Source organism: Hemitrygon akajei, chromosome 4 (assembly GCF_048418815.1).
Source record: "Hemitrygon akajei chromosome 4, sHemAka1.3, whole genome shotgun sequence".
Lineage (NCBI taxonomy): Eukaryota > Metazoa > Chordata > Chondrichthyes > Myliobatiformes > Dasyatidae > Hemitrygon > Hemitrygon akajei.
Window position 1 is genome coordinate 155,822,229 of NC_133127.1, and position 14,769 is coordinate 155,836,997.

At 37.5% G+C, this 14,769-nt stretch overlaps 1 protein-coding gene across 1 annotated transcript in view; it reads right to left on the minus strand.

Moving 5' to 3' along the window:
- The window catches only part of xpo4 (exportin 4), a 110,747-nt gene that overhangs the window by 58,224 nt on the left and 37,754 nt on the right, over positions 1–14,769 (minus strand). The window contains exons 4-6 of the mRNA XM_073043698.1: positions 14,013–14,151; positions 8,395–8,511; positions 7,032–7,185 (exon numbers count right to left, since the gene is read on the minus strand). Of these exons, the coding sequence (XP_072899799.1) occupies positions 7,032–7,185; positions 8,395–8,511; positions 14,013–14,151 (410 nt within the window). The remainder of the gene's footprint in view (positions 1–7,031; positions 7,186–8,394; positions 8,512–14,012; positions 14,152–14,769) is intronic.

The following is a 14,769-nucleotide window of genomic DNA, read 5'->3' on the forward strand; positions in this document are numbered from 1 at the left end:
CTCAGTTGTAGTACTTTGCCTAAGTCAAAGGCCATGGGTTCAAAGCCCACTTCAGAAGCAAGCACAAAACCAAAGCTAATACTTTGGTGCAGTACAAAGGGTGTGCTGCCCTGCTGGAGATGCTAACACTCACATCAGATGTTAAATCAAGGCCGCTGCTTCAGTGGACAGAAGAGATCCGATGACATTATTTGAATTAGTTCTCAGAGTGGTCAACACTTATCCCTGAAATCATTACTTAAATTATCTTGTCAGTTACTTCATTGTTAATAATGGGACACCCTGCCATGCAGAAATTGCCTGCCAGTTATTGCTACATTAGAACAATGACTACAATTCGAAAATATTTCTCTGGCTGTCAAAAACTTTAGGATGTCCTGAGGCATGAAAGACACGATATTAATACAAGCCTATGCTATGTTTTTATAACCACTGGTAGACTGAACACATGCAACTATAATGTAATTTAAAAGCAGATAAAAATCTAGCATTTGTGAACTCTCTTTGGAGCAATCTTGAAGTAGATGCCTGCTGTTTTCAATTTTAAACAATGAAAATTACAGAAACTTCAGACAGACAAAGGCACCAAATTATGTTGACAGAATTTCCATGATAACACTAGTAAAACATGGACTTTCATTTTGCATGAAAAGCTAGACAATACTCTTGCACTAAGGATATCAACATGAACCGACAACATGATTTTAACTGTAATTATTATTTGTAGCCAATTTGTAAATAAAAACTACAATAAAGATCAGAATTGCTAACAATTGGTGTAATGTTACAACACAAATTTGATTTCATTAAAAGTAGATACAAAATATAATGATACTGCTCCACAATGTCAAAGATTTATTAGGTTTCTTTAAGGAGCACGAGAGTTAATTTTAACATGGTTCAAATAGATCTGGCAATTTTTTGCAATCAAACTGATTTTGTGATGAGAAATCTTAAAATATAATAAAAATACAACATACCTATTAGCAATATTCTTGGCAGTTTCTGCTTGTTCCTGGATGTCAGTTAAACTACCACTGACTAAAGTTACATGATAATTACTTTATACGCTTAAAGAAAGCTGTGAAGCGGAGATAATAAAAAAAACAGCTGAAGAGCATCCCACTTGAAAGAAACACCTATATATAGCTTTTGCCTGCTGCACTCATGCATTGTTTGTCTGTACTGACTTGGAAGGCATTCCACAGATTTTACAGCACTCTGGCTAAAGCTATGTTCTCATTTGGCCAAAACACAGGTAGTTAAAGTAGCCAAGGGGTTTTGCACCCTAAAAATAGTTGCATTCGAATGGTTAGTGTAAGCTGTTATTTTATAATTAAAAATTAAAGTATCATCTCTATTCTACTTAAGGTTTGACAATATTGAATTAATTTGTTAAAACCTATTTCTTCAAAAGTCAAACCTCAAAAGAATTACTTTCAAAGTTCACACTGATAGATTTAAAAGCAAGTTTGATTCATTTACAAAAATCCTTCACTTTGATAAGTAATTACAAAGCTCACTATCCATGCTTTTGTTCAGTATGTCTGTAAATTTTTTTCATAGTCACCTTAAAGAATAGTTTGCATGCAAAAGTTATCACTAAATTATCCAAAATACAGAGATGAACATACATTTCATTGCAGACATGTAAATGACTGGAATCAAAGGTAAAACTGTAACAGATTAGTGTTTACTTACTTCAAATGATTAGAACTAGGCTAGACTAGTGATCGCTTCAAAGCAGTTAGGTTTATTGGCACTATTTTAACCAGCCACAATATTTAGCTGTCACATCCTGTTATTTTTAGTAAGACAATTCATACTAATGTACTGTTGACAATTTTGGCACTATAGGATTACTACACTATTCAGTTCACATCAACTCTCAAAAGAACTGAACAGATAGTTATTCAGTTCAATGAAGTTCAAAATAGCAATACAAATACCCAAATATCACTGGCCATAATATAGTCATAGGATAGTAAGAATAATTGCATTACCTAATTTATATAATCCCTTTAACACAGTAAAACATCTGTGCTTAAATAAAATTTTCTGGAAATTCCAAGATTATTCCAAACTTGTGGAGAAACTGTGTTAATGTCTCAGACTGAGGAGGATGTAAGGTCAAATGAAAAAATTAGCTCCTGTTCTCTTTTTAACAAATGCAGCCCAACTTTTGAGTATTTAGAACATAAAACAATAGAGCACAGGAATACGCCATTTGGCACACAATGTTGTGCTAACCAGCTAAAAAGCAAATCAAAACTATCCGAACACAACTCCCTCCTACCTACACCATGTCGATATCCCTCCAACTTCCTTACATCCATTCGCCTATAGAAACAGTTCTTAAAAGCATCTGATGTATTTGCCTCTACCACTATGACAGGCAGCGGATTTTAATTCAGGGGAGAGAAGCCAGGGATGTCATTATATTTTATTCTTCATTTTGTCTGTACATAGAAACATAGAAAACCTACAGTTCAGTACAGGCCCTTCGGCCCACAATTCTGTGCCGAACAAGTACTTACTTAGAAATTACCTAAGGTTACCCACAGATCTCTATTTTTCTAAGCTCCATGTACCTATCCAGGAGTCTTTTAAAAGCCCCTATCGTATCTGCCTCCACCACCGCCACCAGCAGCCCATTCCTCACACTCACCACTCTGTGTAAAAAAACTTACCCGACATCACCTCTGTACCTACTTCCAAGCACTTTAAAACTGTGCCCCCTCATGTTAGCCATTTCAGCCCTGGGAAAAAGCCTTTGACTTTGCACAAAATCAATTTCTCTCATCATCTTATACACCTCTATCAGGTCACCACTTATCCTTCACCGCTCCAAGGAGAAAAGGCCAAGTTCACTCAACCTATTCTCATAAGGCATGCTCCCCAATCCAGGCAAAATCCTTGTAAATCTCCTCTGCACCCTTTCTAAGGTTTCCACATTCTTCCAGTAGTGAGGTGACCAGAACTGAGCACAGTACTCCAAGTGGGGCCTGACCAGGGTCCTATATAGCTGTAACATTACCTCTCGGCTCTTGAACTTAATCCCATGATTGATGAAGGCCAATGCACCATATGCCTTCTTAACCACAGAGTCAACCTGTGCAGCAGCTTGGAGTGTCCTATGGACTCGGACCTTAAAATCCCTCCGATCCTCCACACTGCTAAGAGTCTTACCATTAATACTATATCCTGCCATCATATTTGACCAACCAAAATGAACCACCTCACATTTATCTGGTTGGACTCCATCTGCCACTTCTCAGCCCAGTTTTGCATCCTATTCATGTCCCAGTGTAACCTCTGACAGCCCTCCACACTATCCACCACACCTCCAACCGTTGTGTCATCAGCAAACTTACTAACCCATCCCTCCACTTCCTCATCCAGGTCATTTATAAAAATCACAAAGAGTAGGTCTCCCAGAACAGATCCCCGAGGCACACCACTGGTCACTGACCTCCATGCAGAATATGACCTGTCTATAACTATTCTTTGCCTTCTGTGAGCAAGCCAGTTCTGAATACACAAAGCAAGGTTCCCTTGGATCCCATGCCTCCTTACTTTTTCAATAAGCCTTGCATGGGATACCTTATCAAATACCTTGCTGAAATCCATATACACTACACCTACTGTTCTTCCTTCTTCAATGTGTTTAGTCACATCCTCAAAAAATCCAATTAGGTTCGTAAGGCACGACCTGCCTTTCACAAAGCCATGCTGACTATTCCTAATCATATTACACCTCTCCAAATGTTCATAAATCCTGCCTCTCAGGATCTTTACCATCAACTTACCAACCACTGAAGTAAGATTCACTGGTCTATAATTTCCTGGGCTATCTCTACTCCCTTTCTTGAATAAGGGAACAACATCTGAAACCCTCCAATCCTCTGGAACTTCTCCCGTCCCCATTGATGATGCAAAGATCATTGCCAGAGGCTCAGCAATCTGCTCCCTCACCTCCCACAGTAGCCTGGGGTACATCTCATACAGTCCTGGAGACATATCCAACTTGATGCTTTCCAAAAGCTCCAGCACATCCTCTTTCTTAATGTCTACAAGCTCAAGCTTTTCAATCCACTGTAAGCCATCCCAACAATCGCCAAGATCCTTTTCCGTAGTGAATACTGAAGCAATGTATGCATTCAGTACATCTGCTATTTCCTCTGGTTCCATACACTCTTTTCCACCATCACACTTGATTGGTCCTATTCTCTCACGTCTTATCCTCTTGCTCTTCACATACTAGTAGAATGCCTTGGTGTTTTCCTTAATCCTGCCTGCCAAGGCCTTCTCATGGCCCTTTCTGTCTCTCCTAATTTCTTTCTTAAGCTCCTTCCTGCTAGCCTTACAATCTTCTAGATCTCTAACATTACCTTATTTTTTGAACCTTTCGTAAGCTTTTCTTTTCTTCTTAACTAGATTGTCAACAGCCTTTGTACACCATGGTTCCTGTACCCTACCATCCTTTCCCTTTCTCATTGGAATGTACCATTGCAGAATACCACGCAAATATTCCCTGAACATTTGCCACATTTCAGCCGTACATTTCCCTGAGAACATCTGTTCCCAATTTATGCTTCCAAGTTCTTGCTTGATAGCTTCATATTTCCCCTTACTCCAATTAAATACTTTCCTAACTTGTCTGTTCCTATCCCTCTCCAATGCTATGGTAAAGGAGATAGAATTGTGATCACTATCTCCAAAATGCTCTTCCACTGAGAGACCTGACACCTGACCAAGTTAATTTCCCAATACCAGATCAAGTACAGCCTCTCCTCTTGTAGTAGGCCTATCTACATTTTGTGTCAAGAAACCTTTCTGAACACACCTAACAAACTCCACCCCATCTAAACTGCTCGCTCTAGGGAGATGCCAATCAATATCAGGGAAATTAAACTCTCTCACTACGACAACCCTGTTATTATTACATCTTTCCAGAATCTGTCTCCCTATCTGCTCCTTCAATGTCCATGTTACTATTGGGTGGTCTATAAAAAAAAACACCCAGTAGAGTTATTGACCACTTCCTATTTCTAAGTTCCACCCACAGAGACTCAGTAGACAATCCCTCCATGACTTCCTCCTTTTCTGCAGCCGTGATACCATCTCTGATCACAGTGCCACACCCCCACCTCTTTTGCTGCCCTCCTGTCCTTTCTGAAACATCTAAAGCTTGGCACTCTAAGTAACTGTTCCTGCCTCTGAACAATCCAAGTCTCTGTAATGGCTACAACTTCATAGGTCTAAGTACTGATCCACACTCTAAGCTCATCCGCTTTACTCATAATGGTTCTAGCATTAAAAGAGACTCATCTCAAACCATCGGTCTGAGCGCTTTCCTTCTCTATCACCTGCCTATCCACCCTCTCGCACTGTCTCCAAGCTTTCTCTACTTGTGAGCCAACAGACCCTTCCTCTATCTCTTCAGTTCAGTTCCCACCCTCCAGCAATTCTAGTTTAAACTCTCCCCAATACCTTTTGCAAACCTTCTTGCAGGATATTGGTCCCCTTCAGATTCAAGTGCAACCCATCCTTTTTGTACAGGTCACGCCAGACCCAAGAGGTCCCAATGATGCAGAAATCTGAATCCCTGCCCCCGCTCCAATCCCTCAGCCATGCATTTATCCTCCACCCCATTCCATTCCTATACTCACTGTCACGTGGCACAGGCAGTAATCCTGAGATGACTACTGTTATGTGACTTCTGTTTAAACGTACCGTGGGTTAACAATGAAGAATCATATTCTGGAAGAAATAGAAAACTTTTATTTACAGTAATAAACAAGCACGTCTTAACCCAGCCACGTGCTGAAACACTCTAGCAATCCTGCGCATGTTCAGTGCTCTGTCCAATCATGTACTGGCACAACATTGCATGTGGTATCACATCTTCCTTTCCTTAAAAGTAAGATTAACAACATTAATCAATGCAAATACAGAACTCAACAAGTCTCTATCAGTCTCTCTGTGGGTTTACAAACATGAGAAAACCTTCTAAGTGGTACATACAGTTCTTGTGCTTCCTTGTTATTATTTATATGTTTTGTCTTCACCCGTTAACTGAATCTCTGAAGTAGGCTCTTTCTTGAGGTCTTTGTGGTTTCTTACCACTGCACCCTCCTCTGTTTGGACCATGTATGATCTGGTCTGTGACCATGTGTTCAAAGTGTATCCTCACTTTGTTTCCATGTCCTTCAAACAAACGTCTCCTTAGATCAGATTTAAGGAAAGGAAGATAACACGTGCAATGATGTGCCAGTACATGACTGGACAGAGCACTGAGCATGCGCAGGATTGCTAGAATGTTCCAGCACATGGCTGGGTTAAGACGTGTTTGTTTATTACTGTAAGTTAAAGTTCTCTAATTCTTCCAGAATATTATTTTTCATTGTTAACCCATGGTACAACCACCTTTGAGGTCCTGCTTCTCAACTTCCTTCCTAACTCCCTGTAGTCTGTTTTCTGGACCTCTTCCCTTTTCCTACCTATGTCCTTGGTACCAATATGTACCACAATCTCTCCCCAATAGCCTTATATATGTCCAAGGAAAAAACAACACACATCTTATTAATGAGACTTTTTCTTAAACCAAATATTTAACTACTTCTATTAACCACAAAATTTGGTTAGATAACATAACCAAACAGAAAAATGATAAATTGGGTAATTATTCTTTCCTTTACCAATTTGCTTCTCTATTTAAGATTACCTCCTTTTTTAGGTATGGATCTACAGGAACCATACCCTGATATCAACGTTTGTTGATCAGTTTTTTATTTAAATAAAGTACTGCTTCAATGGTTTTCAAAGTGATCCACACATATTCAAATCAAATGATTAAACCTTAATTTAGAATGGAAAATTCATCTCCAGCTAGGACAGCAGATTGCTTATGCTTCATTTCAATCAAAGTGGCTTTATAAAACTATTTTCACAAACACAACCATTAACGTCCACATAACTTACAGACCACTCTACAAACACACAAATAAAAATGAAGCTTGAAAGGATATAATTTGGAGGAAGAAAGTTCCAGCTTAAGACTTGATTAGCTAGTGCAAGGTAACGCTGGAACACAGAAGACATTTGAGCATTGAGGTTTTCTCGTCGGCTGAATTCTTGAAGCACCTCAACCGTCAAAACAAATATTTGCCGAAGGTCATCTTCCTGTATTTTCAGTTCAAGAACAAAAAAAAACACATATGCATAATCCAGTTACATTCAACACTAATTTTGATGACTGTTTTATTGTTTTAAACCTTGACTTAAGATTTGAATACATTATTTCTGTTTAGCTGTTTATTACTGTTAACAGTGCATGTCAGAAATCATGTATCAATGAAACATCTTAGCAGTACATATGTCACAGGTACATTACTTTCAAAAATGTACTAAATGTATTTATTTACATCTAGACATGGACAGTAATATATGTCCTCACTCAAGATTATTTTTTTTTAATCTATCACACTGAACTGCAGGCTCTATTTTTAATAAGTCTGAAGCAGAGATGCTTTGTGTTCTTTGTGGTCATTGTTGACATAAATTTAAACCGATTAAATTAATTAATTCCAATACTGTGAACACTGCCCTTTTCAAAAACTAGCACTGTAACATTCATATCTGTAATGGCTAGATGGAGAAAACATTCCACGTAATGATTACAAAGCATTTTTTGATCATCATTCCAGTTGAAAGTTAAACTGTAATCTCTAAGAGTTTCTTTATTAAAAAGGTTGATAAATGCATCTTTGCCCTGAAGATGGAGTGCCTCACTTAAGCACTTTGTGCTTACAGAAAAATTAAGAGTTGTTACGCTGTTTCATCTGAAATGCTATTTAAAAACAGCCCATATACATACAAAACATTGGACTGTAAAATTTTTTTTAAATTAAAACAGAACAGTGAAGATATATTAAACATAATGCTTAAATTTATGCCTTTTTATATGTTTAAGATTTGAAACTGCTTGGAATAGGATGATCCAGACCACCAACTACTCTTTAATTGTTAATTTAAAACTTTAATTCCTCTGGTTTAGCTTTACTTTCAACAATCTGTTGAAACAGCAAGAATGGTGAAAAGACAATGCCAGTCCAAGATGCTTTTGCAACCTTGCCTGTTGAGTGTTTACTAGGCATAACGATAAGCTTTGACAATAGGAGATGATAATAACTTTCATAATCTACAATTTAAATATAAACTATCTTAGATGACTTATTCAGAGATAAAGCCATTGTAAAAGATTCATATCTTAAGTTGTAAATAATGGCCTCATTCAAAAATAAAATTTGATCAAAATATAGTGATTTTGGGATGTTCTCATTAATGCTACATTATTTTTCAGTAATTCTTTACATTAGTAATTTTTTTTACCTGAAAAATTCTTTTACAGCTCCCGTGGAATTCCATACTGAGGCCTATATTGCTGGTTTTAGTGGAACTTGAGAATTCACTCAATAATGCTGTTAGAATCGAACAAGCCAATGTCTGCTGCAAGATACATTAGAATTTTTTTAAACTTAAATTGCAGTACAGTACATCTTTAAAATAGCCATATAGTATGAAGTACACTTCACTTATCAAAATCCTGGACATCTCTAAGGCCTTGAATCAAAGTGAAAAGGTTGCCAGTGAAGTGAAGGAGAACTTATAGTATTCACATAACGACGAACAAGTGCTGAATGGAATCAATAATACTCATAACAGAAGATTAAGGGCAGAGGAAGGATTAGTAAGACTCTGCCACAGCAAAAAGGAATTATGAAAGTGGCTGAGTTTCAATTCCCTTGGCTCTTCAGGTAGGTAGGTACAAGTGATGGAAAACAGTGTCAGAGTGCCACCTATCTTCAAGATAAAGTAGATAATATTCTTTATAGACAAAACTGAAATTATGCAAACTGATGTAAAACATGTTAAAAATTATAGTCAAAACTATATGGATTCAAAATTTACACCAATCAAAATTAACAAAAAAGTTGCTTTGTGTTTGGAAAGGGATTGGTCCTCAATTTTAGTTAAAAAAAACTTCCGATTTAAGTCATCATCATTTAACCATTAAATCAACCAATAAACAATTAATAGATTTTGTCCTATAAATAGGATTATGTTCCTAAGATATAAAACTGTGTAGGAAACATGTAGAAACAGACAGTAGAGACTTGGTATGTTTAACAATGAAGATAATACTTCAATGCTAGATTTGAGATTTTATTAAATTAAGTTATTGGCTCTAATTGTACATGATAGTAATTATCAGAGTTTCATCTGTTTATCATAAACTCTTGAAAATGTATAATAAAATGTGCACATACACGTACAATTTTTTTTCGGGAGTAACAAGGGCAAGATCTGGACCCAATTTTTTTTTTTTAAAGTACAATAGATTTCATCTCAATGCATGTTCAAGTTGTAGCTAACTAACAGAAGCTTTTAATAAATAAGAATTAAACTACTGAGGTTGCTATGTTAAATCTGCACTTTCATATACATAAATTCCCAAAATTAAATTTTTAAATATATTACTAAAGGCAATATTGAAAGACTGCTAGAGAAAGTTTTTCGTAGGCAACAAAATAACATGATTTATGGTTTATTTTTAAGTGTCAGGCCAAAATAACTGGAGAAGTTGCACGTGACCAAAAACAGTAGAGCCAAAGACATTTGTTGGCACATGGGTAAAGAAAAGGAAGAGATGGGGATAAAGCTGGCAAAAAGGATCAGTTCATATTTTAGAAAAAGTGCAAGTGTCAGTGTGTCTGCACCTATAAATATCAAACCTAAAAATATAAAATGATCTGTAATTAAATAACAGAGACTCAAAATTTTTTCAAATTAGGCAGAAACCAGAAGTATAAGAATGTTCCTCCCCAATAATTATGAAGGCAAATACAGCTGAGTGCAAGGACTCTGAGGCAAGTGTCAATGCTTTGTTAGTTTTAGAGTCCCTTGCTCAATTTGAAAAACCATACATTAATCGTACAATAACTCATGTGAGAAAAGTGGTGCAGTCTTCGAATGGCAATTTTGAATCAAATGTAACACTTCTATTCCCCCTGTAGATTCACCCCAAAAATATTATAAGCATTGTTACAACTTCAAAGTAATTGACAAGATGCCCAGACCATATGGTGCCAAGGTGGGGTCAACATAAGTGTTAATGTTCAGAGTTATATGCCTGTGAAGCCAATGTCTACAGGGAAAATTCTGCAAGTCTTCCTACCTAGTTAATCACTGTATACTGAAAGTATGTTACCAGTGTGTTTCTATTTATGCAATTGCAAACAACAGCTGAAGTAATGCTGTTGGTCAGCTGCGACAGTTCAGTTGAGAGATGCCACTCAACAGTAATACCTTGACCTTGTGGCTGAATTAATTCAGGCTCCCGGTCACAGAAAAATAAGAACACCAACAGAGTTTTGCAGTATGGAATATTAGCAAACTTTAGTTAGGCACAAAATAGCCATTACAAAGTCTCAACCAGAACTTGTCTTTAGATGCCTTGTCAATGACATGTATTATCAAACAAAATAATACACCAGCCACAGTAGAAGATATTAGATCACTCTAACAGTGATTCCCAATGAGGGCAGTTACATGTTACAGGCGGAAGGGAAAATAGAAGTCGTTAGGGGGTGTTCAAGTTTCTTTGGGGGGGGGGGAGTGGCACCCTAACTTGAGGAATGAGACCTAACAGACCACTAGTGGAGCAGAAAAAAAAAGATGAGGCACTGGAGCACAGGAAAAGCCACAGCTCTGCAAACAGTGAGCACTCGTCATCACAACGTGTCCGAAACTTGGCAATCTCATCCAACCTCACCAACCAGACATTATAGCGGATGCATAAATTGGCAACCAGGGTGCCCAACGGTTCCCATGAGTCACAGCACGGGTCATGTAATTTAACTGTTGGCAAGTCAACTTTCTCTACAGATCTATGGAAAACAGACGGCACAATACAGCGCTGGCTGGAACCAAACGGTGAAACAGAGCCAATCAATAAATCTGCTGTATCAGAAGTGGTTACCACTGCTCTCAAAATGGATCCAAGTAGTTTAAAATCAATTCACCTGCGTAATTCTGTAGCTCGTTGTATTGACGAAATGAGAAAAGGCATTGAGTATCAACTATGCATAGAGTTACAAAAAACAGAATTTTGGATACAACTGTAAGAATCAACAATGTGAGACAATGAGGCATTGCTAATGACCTATGTACGGTGTATCCATAAATAAAGTTCGGGGTGTTTCTCTTTTGTAAAAAGTCAAAAACAGTTATCAACTAAGAATCAATCTACGACGAGCTCAAAAAGTATTTTGAGGATAAAAGTACTCCAATTAGGAACTTGATCTCCTATGCAACAGATGGTGCAACATATATGACAGGCCATCATGCTGGTTTAGTGGCATTTATGAAAAAAAGAAATTCCAAGTCTGTTTGCAATCCATTGTGTAATTCATGACTCTCGTAATATTTGCTATCAACAAAATTTAAAGCTCATCCATTATACCATGCTATTTCGCCAATTATGCCAAGATAACAATGAAGAGATTGAATGCTTGCTTCTTCACGCTAAAGTGTGCTGACTGTCAAAAGACTGCTGCTTAAAATGTTTTTGATGCTTTTGACACTGTGGTTGAAATTTTGCTCAAAGTCGAAAAGAGCTTGGGAAACAAGATCGAACTTCTACATGGAGATGTGGCACACCTAGCTGATCTGTACGACAAAATTAACATTCTAAACATGAAACTGCAGAGTGAGAATTTCAATTTTATCCAGGCAAAAAGTGCTATGTCCACTCTTATCAGAAAATTGGAAATATATAGGCAAAACATTGGGAGAAGAATATTCTCACAATTTCCCTGCATGGAAAATATGGCACTCTCTTTCATGGACGGTGATTTGCAAGAGTATTGCTTACACCTGCAGTCACTGAAGAAGTATTTTCAAGATCGATTCGAGTATTGGAATGATCTGGAAATTCCAGACTATGTAAGTAACCCATTTCTTTACAAGGTGGAAGAACAGGAAGAGAGCTTGCAAGAAGAAATTATCAAAATTCAGAATGATGAAGCAGCATAAACTGCTTTTCAAAAATGTGGCTACACCATCACATGAAATGTCTTGGTCTTTGAAGAAGAGCCAAACTGCTCTTCATTGCATTTCCATCTACCTTGTTGAAAGAGGCTTCATGCAGTGAACCACATACTCACAATAATTCAGAAACCATTTGGACATTATTATGCGTGGGGAACTGAGGCTTTTGCTATGACAACTTGAACCAGATATTTCAACTCTTGCTAAAAATCACCATGCTCAAGGGTCACATTACAGTGTACAGTGCACTGGTACTGTATAAGCTAGGTTTAAGGACAAATAAAAATTTAAAGCAGAATCATTTTTCTCATGTTAGGATATGGAGACATGCTTTTTACACTATGGGGGTGCTGAAAATTATATTGTGCCTAAGAGGGGCATTGGCAAGCATGAAGGTGCTTTGGGCAGGGGATGCGTGTCAAGCATTATGAAGGACCCCATGCACCCCTCATACAAACTCTTTTCCCTCCTGCCATCTGGAAAAAGGCACCGAAGCATTCGGGCTCTCACAACCAGACTATGTAACAGTTTCTTCCCCCAAGCCATCAGACTCCTCAATACTCAGAGCCTGGACTGACACCAACTTACTGCCCTCTACTGTGCTTATTGTCTTGTTTATTATTTATTGTAATGCCTGCACTGCTTTGTGCACTTTATGCATTCCCGGGTAGGCCTGTAGTCTAGTGTAGTTTTTTGTGTTGTTTTACATAGTTCAGTGTAGTTTTTGTATTGTTTCATGTAGCACCACGGTCCTGAAAAAGTCTCATTTTTACTGTGTACTGTACCAGCAGTTTTGGTCGAAATGACAATAAAAAGTGACTTGACTTGAAGTATGAAAGTGCTTTAAGGGGGCATTGGGCTAAAAAAAATAGTTGGGAAACACTGCCATAACACATCAAAACAGGTACAGTGGCATGCAAAAGAGGTCTACCCTTCCCATTGACTTGGGAAATCATTTGACATCATCAAGGACAACAACCCCCCCACCCCCATGCCACACATTCTTTCTTCTCCTCTCACGCACTGTGGAGAAGATACAAATTGAAAACATACACCACCAGACTAAAGGACTCTCTCTATCCCACATATCATACTACCACCTAATATAACATTTGGAACAGCACAACAAGAATGGACCTATCATATACTAAAGATGAACTCAATCTCACAATCTGCTTTCTTGTGGCTCTCCACTTTGTTTACCTTCACTGCATTTTCTCTGTGGTATTCTGCACTGTTTTCTGCACGGTATTCTGCACTGTTTTCTTCTACTACCTCGACATAGTTATGCATGACATCATCTGCTATCTTGTGACAGTACGTAAAGAAAAGTTTAAAAAATTTTTTATCTCAGTATATCTGACAATACCAACAACAACACAGCAATCTCTTGAGTTTACACACTCCAGCCTCTAAGAGGTGCCTGTTTGAGTCTATCAGCTGAGATACCAATGGAGAAAACTCTGTTGTACAGGATGGTGTTCAATTCTGAGTCTTACAGCATTCATCTGGAGTGATGTCAATGAAAAATGGGTTAAAAAAAGATGATACAAGATGGATGGTTAAGAAATAAAATGGATCAGGATAAAGTACCGGACAATATTGAAGAGGCAAAGAGTACAAAGGACTAGTATCAAAATGGTCATAAGGTGGCAAAGGGTAGTTCATGAGCAGAGTAGAATAAAATGCAGTGTGGATTATGACAGCTTGCTTGTCCTTCTTTTATTGAAAAATTGGGTGTGGAAAATATTTGACAACCTATCTCTCAATTAAAGGGAGACCAAGAGGAAAGTAAACACAAAGACAAAGATAAAATTATCCAAGATTTGACCAAAACACAATGTCAAGCACAAGTACCGAAGGCATTACAAACTTCAGAGGCAGCATTGAGTACTTACCACTGCTGGGTTGCCACTATTGATTAAGTGGCTGACTTCATGGAAGATGCTGTTGCAGACAATGGTTTTGTCCAATGAGCCTCGTTTGACAATTACTGCTACTGCTAATAGTATCTGTTCTCGAACATATTTCTGAAGGCTATGGAAAAAAAACAAACAGGTTAACAGCCTTTGAAAGAAAATTATGGTGATATTCTGTTAATCTATTAATCAAAGCTCCATGGGTAAAGGAACCATGAAATACAAAGAGATTAAGTGCATAGTTATGTAATCCATTTGATCAGAACTTTCCAAAATACAGTCTCTGTCATCGTCCCATTGCACACAAAAGTATTTCTTAAATGAATGCAGAGTTCTAGTCCAATCAAGTCTTCTTAATAAGATGTCCATTCTGGCAACTGGCAAAGTTGCATTTGGAAACAAAATCCTAATTTTTTTTTAGGAAGGTTTAATAGAAGCTTCGTTGACACAAATTCAATTAACAAACTGGAACAGAAGCCCCTTTAACAACAAATTTTCCCACAGGATCAAACATGGAAGGAAATTACAAGGAATGTCACTAAAAGGCATAGTCAACAATGTGGGAAGTAGAAATTGAAATTGGTTTATTGACACAGTGAAAAGCTTGTCTTGCACACTGTTTATATAGATCGAATCAGTACACAGTGCACTGTGGTAAAAAAAAAGGTAATAACATTAAGGATCCAGAATAAAGTGTAACATCTACAGAGAAAATACAATGTAGATAAGCAATTAG